Genomic DNA, 16,728 nt, shown 5'->3' on the forward strand with positions numbered 1-16,728 from the left:
ACATTACATTGAAATGACACTCTAAAACAAATAATAAAACACCAGATACATTCCACATAAGATGCAATTGCCACGCCAGCAGGGTCTACCAATCTAGTACTGGTCACATAGCTTCGTGCTCAGAGGTACCAATAATACAAGGTTTACTTTGTGGAAGTTTCATTGCATCTCATGTGTTATCTGGTTAGTAAGGAGCAAAAATATAAAAATGCATGTTTCAGTGCCAAACCCATGTTTTACAGTTTAGCAGTTTGGTGAAGGAGAGGTTTCCCGGAAGAAAAAACAATAGCTTTGTCTAATGAGTAAGGGCTCTTATTCCTGATCACAAGGAGCTTTCAAAGGAAAAGATGTTTTCAGCAGGACTGTCTTCATCAGGTAAATAGGAACTTGCAAAATATAGGTATGGCACTTGCAGAAACATGTTTCAGCAAAGAATAAACATGTGTGTTTATTAAGAAAGTCTTAAAAATCACATGTTTATTGCATCAAAATAATGTCTATATGTATATTATGATACTGTTTCATGACATTCTGTCAGTATCATTTGAGATAATGAAGTTTAAACAGGCATATGAATTTAGAAATAATAGATATTTCTAAAATGTTAGCTAAACTACATTGGAAAAGCTATAAAATAATATATAGTTGATGGTCCGTAGCATATGTTTGTGAACTAATGATAATGGTTATTTATGTGTGTTTTTTAAATTTTGCAAGTTGGGGAGGAAACATTTTATTTTATGAATACAAACAGTGGTTTATTAAATAATTACCTTCAAAATTCTAACGACTAAGCAAGCAGTATCTGTCATACAGCTGCACATCATACAGTAAGATTTCATATATTACTGCTGCTACTTACGTTATTATTCAACAAAACTCACTAAACACTAAAGGAAAGATAATTTAGAAAGTTAAAAAAATTAATGGGAATAAAAATAAATTCTAAAAATAAATTGGTTTTCTTTTAGCCTTAATTTTAAAATAAAAACCTTTTTGGTAAAAGCAATAAAGCAGAAAAGTTGTGAATTTAAAAATAGAAGAAGTTACTGCTTAGCAAAATGTTTAGGTTTTGTAAAATTAGGTTATACTATTTAGCATTAAAGACAATAGCTATACATTAGAATGATAATATCTGTGCACTTGCAAAGTGCTTTTATATAGTACACTTATGTTAGTCCAAGCAGATAACAGTTTATGAGTGGTTCATTACATAAAAATAACCTTGTTTTACTGTTGCTGTATGTGCATCAAACATTGCTAAGTTCTTAGTTAATGATACTACATTTACAATTTTACAGTGATGTGAAGAACTGGTTAGTGTCAAGCATGCTTGCTATATCAAGTTTGCATTTATTTTTATTTACTCTTAGTGCAAAATATGTTACAAAGTAAGAAAAATGACTACATGCTTTTTATTTTCCATGTGCCTAATTTACCTCGATTTCCTTTGTCTTCTGTTACCCAATGTCCAGGGGGAAACAATTGATAATAATAAAAATAATTTCAGAATACTTATGTAATACTTCTTATCAATAAATAACTTAAGATTTGGTGGTTTTTTGTAATTTAAAGGGATTTAATTTACCTTTTTGTGTGTGATGTATTTGACTTTGTAAGCTTATACTTTACAACGGGATAATATCAACATTCCAGTTACCACCTGACTGTATCTATTAAAAATGCCATAAGATTTTTCATCAGACTTTACACTTTTCTCACATGACTCAATTATTCCTAAGAATACCACCTTTACTAATGTTATATTCTTGATAAACCCAGTCACCAAAAATCTGTTCTAATCCTGTAGGATTCTAATCCCACTGAAAATTCCTCTAGAATCACAATGGCTATAAGTCAGATATATTATTTCCCAAACTTCAGCCCTAAATTAACCTGCTATTGGCATCTTTTCAAAATTACAAAATGTGGATCTTATAGAAGTGGTATAAGGAGAACAACATTTTGCCTTAGAAAATAAAAATAGCTGAATACCATAAATTAATGCTATCCTTTAAATTAAGTGCAATGCTCTGATCAAACTTCTTGGTGGGGGAAATAAACACATAATTTTTTCAAATACACCTTAGTGTTTTTCCAAAGTATGATGTAAGTTAAAAAATACTTTGGAGGCTCTACTTTGATATTTTTCCCTTCCTGTATATGTGGGGTTCCCAAATGATAGCAACAACAGCTTCATACATGCAGGGAGGGAAGAATGTCAGCATGAAAACAGTAAAACTTCTCTCTCACTGCCTTTTGATTTGAGAATTCGGTGAGGTTGAGAAAAAAAATGGCTGAAAAATGAGTCATCAATGAAACCAGTTTTAAATTACCATTCATGTCTCAATGTAAGGAAATGTTTTCATTTGTGGAAAAACTCAAGAAGGGCTCATGAATAAATGTACAATGCATTGTGATTTTATGATGTTTTGTGAAGTTTATTCAGAAAAAACAAAAAAAAGTATTTCCCCAACCAAACTGCCTAACTTGGGAGTTGATAAAACCATTTTCCCCACCTGAAATTCTTTCCCAGAATTCTGCAAACCCAACCAAAATGAATATTAAGAATGCCCTGCTCAGAAGAGTTTGACCCAGCAGCCAGCTTTTCACCTTTCCCTTTTCCTCCTGAGATTCTCTTTATCAACCATTGACTTTCAGCATCAAGAGAGGAAGACCTCTGTTGGTGTGAGGAAAGATGAGAAGTTGCCCTGAGGTATGTGTAGCACAGAAAATTAATATGTCAAACAAACTTCCTTTCAGATTAGGAATGTTGACATTTGAGTTGAATCTGTCTACTAAACAAAATTTACTTCATTATGCTAGGCTCTAAAGTTACTCCATGACTTAACCAATAAAATGGTGGATATATCTATATATACATATATTCTTCCTAAGCAATTGGAAATTACGGTTCAATTAAGATTATTATGCTGAGTCTACAATCCATTTTTAAAACATATTAGGCATTTTCTGAATAGTTAGCAGCAAGCAGCTTTCCCCAAATGTAATGATTTTGTTAAAAGATTTTATGTGCTAGCAGCCTAAACAGCACCAGATCTGGGGGTAGAAATTCCAAAAGAATGTTTGACGTAGGAAGAAGACTAAGATCCTTTAAGTGTCCTGCCAGGTAAAAGGCAAGATTCTTAAAGACCTTCGCTGTTGACAACATGGTCACAGGATGCTTCCACTATAAAAACAACAGACTCCCTCCTATGTAGCAGTGAGGGGAGGTTAAACTAGACGGTCTTTGTAGTTGCTTCTAATGCTAAAAGCAAACAAAAAACTAAACTCTGAAGTTGTGTGTTGCTCACTGCCGAACTCAGGTATCTGCTAAATTAAAATGAGTACAACTCAGCACTCAGGTATAACTTTACCAGACCCCAGGCCACTACTAGATTAAGTAAATGCTCTAGAAGGATTCCAGCGCTGCATGAGATTTGGACTAAAGTCAACTCAATTCAATGAACATTTACTCATCCCCTTCTCTGGGTCACACACCTCTCCAGACACACGGGCTAGCAAGCTGAATAACACACAGGACTCACCTTCCACTACTAGAGTTTAAGGAACACCCAGGAACACAAATTTGAGTCTAACTATGAGCTAAGTGGACATATGTGGACTCTTCAACTGATTTTGCAGTCAACTATGGTAACATACAATTTCTTCCTTCCTACGAATTAAATAAATTGAAGTTAAATGTCTAAGCTAATTTCTGCCTTTCGAAATAGGTACAAAACTCTACTGAGAACAGTGAGAGTTGCATGCATGCACAAATACCAGCGAACTATTGCTCCAAAAATGCAACCCTGACTCAGGTGAAGCTGCTGAAATTTGAAGTTGCATATTTTAACCAAAAAAAAAAATCATTTTAACTTCACTGAGAATATCCAAATAGAAAGACAGTTATTTTGTGAGAATCATCTCTAATTCTTTCTTCTTGTTATTTTTCCCCAAGAACCTGAGTTCTGAAAGCAAGAAGTGCTTCTGAACGTAAAGATCATATTAAATGATTTAATAATATTAAATGCTCTAATAATATTAAACAATATATAATAATTTTGCAGTAGAAAATCGTGTTTGTCATAGAAAATCTTACTGTCGATAATCTTGGACACCAAATACTTAGACAATCTTATTTATCTTGGAATTTATTTATTTATTTATCTTAGAGATAGGGTCTAACTCTGTCACCCAGGCTGGAGTACAGTGGTGCAATCAAGGCTCACTGCAGCTTCAAATGCCTAGGCTCAAGCAGTTCTCCTGCCTCAGCCTCCAAGGAGCTTGGACTAAAGGTGCATGCCACCACACCTGGCTAATTGCTAAAAGAAATTTTTTTAGAGATGGGGTCTTACTATGTTGTCCAGGCTGATCTCAAACTTGTGACTGGTCTCAAACTTCAAATTTGAGACTTCTGGTCTCTAACATTATCTCAGTACAGCTCCATTTAAATTCTGAAAAGATGACAAATCTTGGTGCCAAGCACTTCCTTTAATCTGCCACCTCAGCCTCGCAAGTACCTGGGATTATAGATGTCAGCCACCATGCCCAGCTGTCTTGAAATTTCTAATAGCATAAATAAAATGAAGAAGTACAAACACAATTGTTATGGATGTATGTATCAACAGTTCTGTACTTCTAGAAAAAAAAAAAAAAAAAGCTGGGGTAGGCAAAAGAAAATGAATTGGGTTCAGGCCAGCAGTTGAACCTGGACCAACCCATGACACGTTACCTTCCCAGTGTTTGCTTTCTTAGTCCCACTCCGTGTGTGTGTGTCCTGTTCACTACAGCCTGTCAGCTCTGCTCTGACCTGCTAGCCTCAGCTAATAGCCGAGTGGAAGGCAGAACTGAAACATTGGGGAATTGAAATGCTGTCCACATTATCTCAGTACAGCTTCATTTAACTTCTGAAAAGATGACAAATCTTTGTGGTAAGCACTTCCTTCAATCTCAAAGAGACCCAAAATTAGTCTGTGGACTCATAATGAATGTTGGCATTCCCAAAGGCCAAGCCAGGTTTTTACTAAAAGCAGTGTCCCTATAATATGATAAATACTCGTCCTAAGAAGAAGCAGTATAGCATAATTATTGAGAGCATGTGATGTGAATTAGGGTCAAATCCTGAACACTTATTAGATAAGTAACTTTGAGCAACTTATTTAACCACTCTGCCTTAGTTTTATTATCTGTAAAATGCGTAAAACAGTACACTTATCTCATAGAATTATAATGAGAGATTAAATGAGATGACACATTTAACTTCTTAGGACAGTGTTTGACACACAGGATTACTAATATTATAAGACAGTATTGCTATAGCAATGGTTGCAATTGTTAGTATTACCATTAGCAGATGTTGATGTTGCCTCCCTTTGAAAATCAACTCAGCTCAGTTGCATAGAATCTTCTCCAACAAGCCACTTGAACAAACTCCCAGTTTTACCACTAAAGTGCTACTACCTATGATCATATTCTAATGGTCCACTGCTCAAGAAAATGGAATCCTTATGTCTTGCAAACATGACTTTTCAATATTTTAAATTCCTTAACTCTTGGGCACAATTACTAAGACCTAAGCCGCAAGCTCTGACGTGCCAACTAGGATGTTACAGTTTCCTGGCAAATGGAATTCAACATGCTTCCTACTGAAAAGTGTCTCTCACTTTGAGAACTTTCAGAATTTGTCATAAAGGAAACTGTTTCCCATTGAGAACTTGGACCTCAAAGACAAAAGGATAATTCAAGAGAATAGAATTGGATGCCTCGATTCATAAATTTATCTGATGATCACTATGAAAAGTGGGCTAATTATTCCACTACAATTTGAGAAGAAGGAAAATATCCTGTAAGAGGCCCTAACCTTACCATGCAAGTATGAAATGTATGAATCTGATAAGCAGAAGCCCTTCAATATAGAACAGGATCACTAAGGACTCTAAAGAAGGAGAGATATTTCAAAAAATAAGAACAGAGAGATAGCAGGACTGCAAAAGATTCGTAGCTGACTTGATCACATGAAGCTTCTATCCACAAAGCATTCAGAATGCCTCTGGCAAAGCCTTCAACTGCTAGAAACTCCAGTGCCACTAGTCTTTGCAAATTTGTGTTCTCCTAATATCTGTCTTACAAAATTTTTGCTGCTATACAGGTAAAAGAAACAGTACCAAGCCAATTTATGTGTTGCCAAAATCAGATCTGAAGTGAGAAGACTGTGGTAATGGAGAAACCACATCTTGGAATTTAATGGAACGTGAGGTGTTCTTCTGAATTCTTCAATGTTATTTTCCAAAACAATTGAGCTTTTACTTGAACAGTTCATCTTTGTTTTCTCTGTTTTCTTAATCAAGATATGTGGAGTAAATAGGGCCCTCCTATCTCTACCTTATGGTAAAAGTAAACAAAAGAAAAAAAGTCCTTTTTTTTGTCCTTGTCCTTCATGGAATTTCATTATCAAGGCAAAGCATGTTGAACACGTGAAGTGTTACCCAGATTAAAAATAACTATTATCACTGTATATTACACTTAGGGAAATAGAAAATGCTAATGATGAACCTAAAATGCCACATAATTCTGATTTGCTTTTAGACCAAAAGTGTTTCCAATTCTTAATTTTAAGCAATTGTAGGCTCTGCTTTTAATCCCACTCTATATTAGTGCCAAATATAGAACTGTATCATTTTAAAGATCCCCTGAAAAGACGTTCAATGCGGGAAAGCAGGAAGTAGCCAGGCAACCAATCTTTTCATCTGGGCCTGGGATCCAATTTGCTACATACACCCAGAGAACTTGAGTGCAGACTCTTCTGGCAGAGCACTAGAAAACATAGGCCCTTTAAAACTTGCAATTCAATAAAAATTTAGATCCCAATAAATTCAGCAGTACTACCTAATAACTCTCTCAAAGTAGAGGATATTGTAAAGCTTACCTTAACAAGGTCTGAGAAAAGTATTTCAAGGTGTTTGCAATATCTGTTCCTGATGGTACAGGATAAATGTTGTGGAGAACCCGGTTGTGATATTCCTGCAAGTACCGGATCTTGGAAGCAACTAGATAAAAGCAAAAAAAAAAAAAAAAAAAAAAAAAGAAGAAGAAGAAGAAAAAGAAAGAGAAGAATCATCTTGTAATATGTATTAGGCATACAGTCATTTTTTAAAGTGATTACATACGAGAATTTAATCAGTATTTTAAGGAACATAAGTAAATTTTTAATAGAATTCCATGATAGAAACAATTACAAAAAATCTTTTAATTTCTTTTAATTGTATTCGGTACACAAAATTATTCTTAGTTTTCTGGTTTAATAGCCTATTCACAAATTATCTATTGCTTGTTTTTATCACTAAGAAAAGCAGTACTCCAAATTGTTTTCTAATCACCCCCAAGATGGCTTATTATTAGCAAAATAATAATAGATCTAAATCTCTGCTGAGGAATTATATTTAATGTTGCTTAACTAAAACTGAAAGAGAAAACTGAAAAGTCTTTCTACAACACTCAAAAAATCCTAAAATATAGGGAGTCCATTGCACGATGGCATCAATTGAAGTCAGATTATTAACTCAACATGTGATCATGAAAGTGTGTTTAGTAAATGCTTTAACTGTGAGACTATGTTAAGAGTAGATTAACATGATGAGTGTTAAGGAAGAATACAATGATTGTGCACTAATAAAAATGTAAAAAATAAATGTCACATTTTTTTCTTCCAAAGAATTTCATAAATTAGGAGACTTCCTAATAGCTTTCTGAGCTTGGCTGCCCAGATCTTCTCAAGATTCAGGAGGGACTCAATAGATTTATTTACCCTCCTAGACCTACCTGGAGTCACCAGCATTGTCCACATTCCTGACCTGACCTTTGACCTGGCTGTAGTGAAGGACCCCGTTCTAGTCATTCCTCTTTGCAAATCCCAAGGAGCCATGATGATCAACGTCTTTCTGGTCTCCTCTTCCACAGGGTTCTCAACACTGTCCATTTGTCCTTTCAATCTTTAAGGCTACCAAGGGAGCCTTTTAGGTGGTATGGCTCACTGTCAGCAGTTAACAGAAGACATATCAAGTCCTGGAGAAGCAAGGCCTGCTGTTCCCAATAGCCCACGGAAATAAGCTCCTGGATGCATTCTAACTCAGAATCCTTTTGATAAGTGTGGGATGTAGAAGCACAGAACGATAAAATATCAGAACTGGAAGGACCTTAAAGACCTCTTCCCATAACCACTTCCTTTTAAAGATGGGGAAAATGAGACACATAGGTGGTCAATGGCAGAGCCAGACTAGTGCTTAGATTTCCTGATCCCAATCCAGTGATCTTTCCACTATGACATACTCTAGAATATGATTCTGAAATGACGTCCACGTGAATGTGACGTTCACATCATTGCTTGACATCAATGCAATTTCCAGCAGTTACCAGGTTAATCACTGATTCTAAATCCTACATACACCATGTATCAGATTTGCCTTTTCTCTCTTCCACTACCTGAACTATTTCCATAATATGGTTAGCATTTTCCCAAAGAAATAAGTCTAGATTACAGATAATAATATCTTGAGTCTGTGTGACACATCAGCTCCAAAGAAAGCAACAAGTTTATAAACATCATCTCAATTAACTCCATAAGTATTTGGTTGTAAATAACTTTTTTTCCTAAGATAAAGTATAAATAGGTGATACTTGAAAATGGTTCAACTGCATAATCTACAAAAGTCCATTTCCTGCTCACTGTTTTTGATCTGCTATTCATTATATTTTAAAAATCATATTACAAGAAAATCCCCATATTAATGCATAGTTCCAATTTCCAAATATCCGAGATATATGCTAGGCCAGCACATGCTGTCTGCTCACCCACTGTCACAGTAATGAAGCATTACTGTGACTTTTCTCAAGTTTTAATATTCAGCAGGTTTCTGTAGAGTATTTCAGGAATACCATTAATCATTCCACCACCTAAGAAAAGGAGTTGATAATAGTACAGGGTATGGACAGTAAGTTCAAATGAGGAAAAAACTCACAGATCCCCCAACTCAGTGGCTTGCTCATAATTCAAGAGCTATAAAACCATCACTACACAACGATTACAAGCATTCAAAAATGTTTGTTAAATGAAAGGATGTTCTTTTTATAGCTCTTTTCATTAAAATGCAACAATAGCTCCTTTCCACAGGTACCCAAATATGCAGAGCAAAGCAGAGGTGAGAGTCTCTTTTTTCTTTGAGATCTTTTAATATTTTACAAAAGTCATATTGCATTGTCTCTGTGTACTTACCTGTTCATTTTTCTATACCAGTTTGTAAATTTCCTAAGGGCAGAAACTATACCTTACTCATGGCTCTATCCCAAGCCTAACACACCGGTACTTAGTAGGAACTCAGTATGTTCACAGGATTAAATGAATAAATGAATTAATACTTTAGTAACAGCACTTATCACTCAGGTCTTTAGGATATATAGAGAGTATACATATCTGCATATATATGTACACTATACACATATATACCTGCATATAGACATATGACAGATTGTGGACTCTTCATCCTTAGTGCCAGACACCTAGTAGGTACTCAATAAATCATTGATAAGTGAAGATGAAAAAAAAAAAGGAAGAAAGAAAGTGGGATAGAGAAAGAGGAAGAGAGTGGTGAGTAATCATGAAAGACCATTTATAGAACAGATTGAAAAAACTGTTCAAGCCAATTTGTGCATTGGTGAATACAACACAATCTTAACAGTCATAGATTTAACTTCCACGTTTTCAACAATTCGAGAGCAGCCAAAAACCAAAAAGGTCTGTGACAAATAGTAATTTGTAATTGTGCCAAGGATGTGAATAAAACTCATTTACAGTTCAATTTTGTGCACTAGAGGTGGTCATTTGGCTGGTTAATAAGCCCATGTGAGCATCCAGGAGCCTCATCAAAGCAGAGTTCCTCTTTACTCCACACACATACCTGACTGCTGCTGCGGAGACTCCAATAACTGGGCCCGATAGATATAAATGAATGATCTTCAACCTCAACTGACCCTAAGGCTACATTTCTCTAGTAAGCTCCTTCTTCTACACTCTTCAATGATAGTTACACTGTCTTCAAAACTCCCCCCGGTGCCACCCCTTTCCTTATACTTTAAAAAACCATCTGTTATTGACTGAATTTTGTGGCGCTTAGAATTCATATGTTGAAACCTTAACCTCGAAATGTGACTGTACCCAGAGATAAGGCCTTTAAAAGGGTGATTAAGTTAAAATGAGGCCGTTTCGGTGGTGAACCCTAATCCAATCTGACTGGTGTCCTTGTAAGAGGAGATTAGGACATATAAGAGATACCAGAAATGTGGGAACACAGAGGAAAGGCTGCATGAGGACAAAGAGAGAAGGTGGACATCTGCAAGTGAAGGAGAGAGGCCTCAGGAGACACCAAACCTGCCAACACCTCGATCTCATACTTCAAGCCTCCAGAACTGCGAGAAAACATACTTCTGTTGTTTTCGCCACCCCGTCTGTGGTACTTTTATGGCAGCTGGAGCAAACTAATACACCATCATAGAGGAAATATTTTCTTTTTTTTTTTTTTTTTTGAGACGGAGTCTCGCTCTGTTGCCCAGGCTGGAGTGCAGTGGCGCAGTCCCGGCTCACTGCAGTGGGTGACCTCCACCTCCCAGGTTCACTCCAGGTTCACTCTCCTGCCTCAGCCTCCCAAGTAGCTGGAACTACAGGCACCCGATACCACACCCGGCTAATTTTTTGTATTTTTAGTAGAGATGGGGTTTCACCATGTTAGCCAGGATGGTCTCGATCTCCTGACCTCATGATCCACCTGCCTCTGCCTCCCAAAGTGTTGGGATTACAAGCATGAGCCACCATGCCCGGCCCTGAGGAAATCTTATTAGTAAGGGTTAAGAGTATGAACTCTGAAATCAAACAGTTCTGACTTAAGACCTTGGATCTATCTCCACTTAAGCCCAATTTCCTCATCTGTAAAATGGGGATAATTATATCGACTTCATAGGTCTACTGTGATTATTGTGCTATTGTGATTACTGTGCGAGTGGATACTTTGCACAGTGCCTGCTATACGCTCCACCTATATTAAATAGTAGATGCCAAAAACCTACTAGCATCTCCTTTCCTTGTCCTGCCAAACACCAATCCCATCACTCACTGGGGCTCTCCATCCATCAGTGTGTCTCCTATGGACTTAATCTCTTCCCTTTTGCTAAATCATTTCTACCAGGATTCAAACAAACTGTAGAATCTCCCTTGTCGACGGGAAAGAAAAAAACCTATCTTCTGCCTTTCCATGCCCCCTCCAGCGACAGGTCTCTGCCTTCAGAGCAAGAGGAGTTGTGCACACATTCTCCTCTCTCTGTCACTTCCTGTTCCTCCTTCCACTCACTCCAGTTTGGCTCCCACATCCACCACTGTACTGAGTCCTTTTCCCACAATCATCTGGAGCCTCCAGATTGCCAATCCATTGGGTACTTTCTGATCACCATTTTCCTAGGCTTTTCAGAGCATTCTGTACGTTGATCCCTCCCTCCTTCCTTCTTGAAACTCTCTCCCCTTGGCATTCCAGATCCCACATTCCACTGGTCTGCTTCCCGTGGAATATATCCTTCTTCAAGTGCTTTGCCACTTCCCCCTATTGCTTGATGTCTAAGTGTTGGAATTCATCAGGGCTCAGTCCTAAACTCTCTGTTCCTCTCTCTCGATATTCTCCCCATAGGCAATCCCAACCATCCACAGGGCTGTCAGGACCGTCCAGGGGCCAACTGCTCTGAAAGGTCTGTCTCCATCCCAGGAGGGTAGCTCTTGTGAATAACAGGCCTCATCGATTCAATTTCTCCACTTGGGAATCTTATAAATATCTCAAAGAAAATATGTCCGACATTGACTCTTAGGTCTCCCTTCCCCCAAGAAAGAAGCCTACTCCACCATCTGTGTAATCCACCTAGTCACTCAAGCAAAGCATTCTAAAGTTCATCCCTGACAACCCCTATTCCCTGCCGTACCTCACTCCTCTAATCCAATCCATTGCTAAGTCCTATTAATCACTAAGTCTTATCACTAAATCCTATCAAATACATCTCCCAACTGTCTTCTGTTCTTTATCGTCACTGTCGTTACTCAGCAGCAGCATCTCCTGATCAAGTCTAACAGCCTCCTAACTCATTTTTCAGATTTCTTTTTGCTTCTCTCCACTCTTTCTCCTCAGAGCAGCCAAACAGATCTTTTTAAATTATAAACTGCTTCATACTGTCATAAACAATAACCACTGCTCAGAGTACTTCATGGGCTGCCCACTGTCTTCAGGACAAAATCCCAAATCCTCCTTAGTGTTGTTAAAGTCCCTGCCTATCTTCCACCCTAATCTCACGACACAAGAGCCAGACACTGTTGTGCTTTTATTTTATTTTATTTTATTTTATTTTATTTTATTTTTATTTTATTTTATTTTATTTTATTTTTGAAACAGGGTCTTGCTCTGATCGCTCAGGTCTGATCTCTGCTCAGTGCAACCTCCACCTCCCGGGCTCATGTGATTCTCCTGCCTCAGCCCTGCCAGTAGCCAGGATTACAGGCACTGGTCACCGTGTCTGGCTAATTTTGTATTTTTAGTAGAGCCGGGGTTTCACCATGTTGGCCAGGCTGGTCTCAAACTCCTGGCCTCCCAAAGTGCTGGCATTATAGGCATGAGCCACCACACCTGGCCCCTTTTTTCCTTAACACTGTTTTTTGTTTTTTGGTGTTTCTTTCTTCTTTTTTTGCTTGAAAACCTTTCTATGTCCTTGTCCCTCTTCATAGAGTGCTTTCCCTCCACATTTTGTGGGACTAACTCCTACTCATACTTCAAAACCGACTTTAAGTGTCCCTTCCTCATCATGAAGGTCTTTGCAAACTTCCTCGTCTGAAACGATTCCCCAATCTCCACCTTCATTTCTTTCTGTGTAACACTCTGCGATCTTGTCCAGAGCAGTGAGAACAATTTGTAATGATGTGTTTATTTAGGTGACTGTTGACTGTCTTTGCTAAGTGAACAGTGAGCTTTTTGTTCACCATTGTATACCCTCGGTGCCTATTAAGTATTGAATTTGCTGAGTTCCTAGTAAGGATGAAAACAGACAGGGCAGGAAGGGAAAGAATGGCCTTTTACAGCTGTTCAACTTTGTGTCTTTATAAAAATAGCCCAGAAGGCCAACTATTAAAACTGTGATGAAAATGAAGAAAAAAAACAAAAGGGGGCTGTGCATACACAAATTTAATCTCTGTTCGATATTTTACTGCCCATTCTATCCTCACCGTTTCTTAAGGGCTTTGCTACTTTTTGGGAGCAAAAGCCATAAAAGCAAAATTCACTCACAGTGAAGTACAGACTAAACAGTACTTTAACAAAATTGGGATTGCATAAAACATAAGTTTTAAATCTTTCTTCTTTAAGTCTTAAGCATTTTCCTATGTCACTAAATATTTTTAACGGAGATCCATCCCTATTTTTGAAAAATTTAATTAGCAATGCTCATTATCATAAAAGGAAAAAATTCAGGTAAGCAACATGAAGAAGATAAAAACACCTAAAGGGTCCACTACTGAGAAACAACTGTAGTTAACATTTTGGCATGTTATCCTTCTAGAAAATTTTCTCTGCATAAATACACATTTACCAGAATGGGATTAAACTGTGTATAGTTTTAGAATCTGCTTTCCTCACTTTCTAGGCACTTCTGTATCATCATTTTAATGGTTTTATAATTTCTTTTATGTAAGAGAATCATAATTTACTTTACCAATAATCTATTTGTGAGATTTTGGGGTGTTTTCCAGTATTCTATTCAATGCTGCAAAGAATATTCTTTTCTTTTCTTTTACTTTGTTTATTTTTTGTAGAGACAGAGTCTCACTATACTGCTCAGGCTGGTCTCGAACACCTGGGCTAAAGGGATCCTCCTGCCTCGGCCTCCCAAGTGCCAGGATTACAGAAGTGGGGTGCCACGTGAGACCAGAATATCCTTTTAAATACTCTATGTGCACACATCTTTAATTATTTCCTTAGAATAAATTTTTAGTTATGAGATTGCTGAGTTATATGGAAAACACTCATTTTTAAAGCTCTTGGTAAGAATTAAGAAATCGCCCTTCAGAAAGACAGTACCTGTTTACATACCAGCAGAGTATATACATCATTAAGTGTGAATAACATCTCTTGAGCATCCACTATGTTCCAGGTGCTCTATATACTTTTTCTTTTCTTTTCTTTTTCTTTTTATTTTTTTTTTTGAGAAGGAGTCTTGCTCTCTTGCCCAGGCTGAAGTGCAGTGGCACGATCTCGGCTCACTGCAACCTCTGCTTCCCAGGTTCAAGGGATTCTCCTGCCTCGGCCTCCTGAGTAGCTGGGATCACAGGTGCGCACCACCATGCCCGACTAATTTTTTTGTATCTTTAGTAGAGACGGGGGTTTCACGATGTTGGTCAGGCTGGTCTCGAACTCCTGACCTTGTGATACGCCTGCCTCGGCCTCCCAAAGTGCTGGGATTACAGGTGTGAGCCACCGCGCCCAGCCCCCTTTTTTTTTTTTTTTTTTTTTTTTTGTGAGATGGAGTCTTGGTCTGTCTCCCAGGCTGGAGTACAGTGGCTCAATCTTGGCTCAATGCAAGCTCTGCCTCCCGGGTTCACGTCATTCTCCTGCCTCAGCCTCCCGAGTAGCTGGGAATACAGGCACCCGCCACCAAGCCTGGCTAATTTTTTTAATGTATTTTTAGCAGAGACGGGGTTTCACCGTGTTAGCCAGGATGGTCTCAAACTCCTGACCTTGCCATCTGCTTGCCTTGGCCTCCCAAAGTGCTGGGATTACAGATGTGAGCCACCACGCCCGGCCCTATATACTTATTTTTAACCATAGCAATAATTTTGCAAAGTGGTCACTATCATTACCATTAAAAGTTGAATAAACCAAAGCTCAAAAACAGTAAGTGACTTGCCCAAAGGCACAAAGCTAATAAGTATAAAACTGATAGTTTAATAGGCTGCAAGCCATGCTTTTCCGCCAGACCACATTGTTCTTTAATTATTTTTACTGGTTTAATAATATTCAGTGATACAGATTTAGCATGAAATATGGACACTTCCCCTGTTCTATTGTTCGCATTTAGGTTGTTTCCAATATTTCATTAAGTAAAACTGCAGTGGGCAGACAAAATATTAGACTATTTAGAAATTAGACTAGTTATTTATTTCTTAGAAAACACAAAACAAAACATGTTTACTTCATTAGTCCTGCCCTTTACTTCTTGAAAAATTAGATCCCTTTCACCCTTCAAGGCTCATCTTAAGAGTTACATTGGCCGGATGCAGTGGCTCATGACTGTAATCCCAGCACTTTGGGAGGCCGAGGTCAGGAGTTTGAGACCAGCCTGGCCAACACGGTGAAATCCTGTCTCTACTAAAAATACAAAAATTAGCCAGGTGCACACCTGTAATCCCAGCTCCTCGGGAGGCTGAAGCAGAATTTCTTGAACTCAGGAGGCCGGGGTTGCAGTGAGCTGAGATCACGCCACGGCACTGCAGCCTTGAGTGAAGCCTTCTAATTGACGCTGGACATTATCAATAGCTCTCTTTTCTGACTACCCAGAGCATGTATTCTCTGCTTCCAAAATTTTTGCACTTCATTATATAAATATTTCACTGATTATAAACTGTTCTAGATGGTTCTAAATTAGTTTCATGTTTGCAAATCTAGTTTCCCTAACAACACTTTAAGATCCTTGGAGACAAAACCATGTTATATTAAACATTTGTACTCCCTTGGGACTTGTCACAATGCTAGGTACATGGCAGATGGTCAACAGCAGCACAGTGGTTGAAATGAATTGAAAGTTTAAATGTCAGTTATCTTTAATTCTATTAATATTCCCTAAATAACTGCTTTAAAATTCTAATATCATTTACACTAATAAGTAATTTCGAGATGAAATTTGCTTGTATGACATGCAAATAATGCAGTACTCTTTTTCATGATTTATTTCCTTCCATCTCTCATTCCAATGGAACGCCCCAAAATTTTATAGGTTCTTCATTATCATTTGCAGTACTCGTTTTTTTTTCCTGCAAATTGGCTACTCCAACTTTATTTTTAATTACTTAGACCCCAAACATGTTGAGTCATGGTGTTATCACGACGCCCTGCAGAGATCCCTGGGAGGGAATGTGAGTATGTGAGTTCCCTCCTACAGCTATGTGTGAATTCAAGCACATCATTTAATATGTATAAGCCTCAGGAGTTCTTATTTGTTTGTTCTGCTCTGTTTTTGCTAAATGAGAAATTAAAGTAACTTTTTCCCCACATTCTTTGCCAGTGCTAGTTATTAATATTGTAGATTTGATAGTATATGTCCTAATTCCATCTTAATTTTTTATTGGTTTCTTCTTGCATGACATAAAGCCTAAGATTTTACAGATGATTTTCTGTCATTGCCCCCTTATAAGCCATTCATCTTCTTTTCATTCTAAGCTGTCATTAAGAAATGATAGACATAAATAAAGAGGATGTGGACATATTTCACAAATGTGCGTTGTTATAACTATTCACTACAATGGTTTAAGTAAAAATCATGCCTGATATCTTTCTAAATTTTTCTCTTGACTAGCGGATCAATAAGGAATCAGATATCCTCCTCAATTACCTGCCACTGCATATCTGTCTTTACTCACTATTTTTGTGTCCTTCATATAGA

General features: G+C 37.5%; 1 protein-coding gene across 1 annotated transcript in view; it reads right to left on the reverse strand.

Moving 5' to 3' along the window:
• The window catches only part of UNC79 (unc-79 homolog, NALCN channel complex subunit), a 276,415-nt gene that overhangs the window by 230,629 nt on the left and 29,058 nt on the right, over window positions 1–16,728 (reverse strand). Inside the window, exon 2 of the mRNA XM_023205526.2 lies at window positions 6,929–7,049. Coding sequence (XP_023061294.1) covers window positions 6,929–7,049 — 121 coding nt within the window. The remainder of the gene's footprint in view (window positions 1–6,928; window positions 7,050–16,728) is intronic.

The sequence above is a fragment of the Piliocolobus tephrosceles genome, chromosome 6 (assembly GCF_002776525.5).
Source record: "Piliocolobus tephrosceles isolate RC106 chromosome 6, ASM277652v3, whole genome shotgun sequence".
Classification (NCBI taxonomy): domain Eukaryota; kingdom Metazoa; phylum Chordata; class Mammalia; order Primates; family Cercopithecidae; genus Piliocolobus; species Piliocolobus tephrosceles.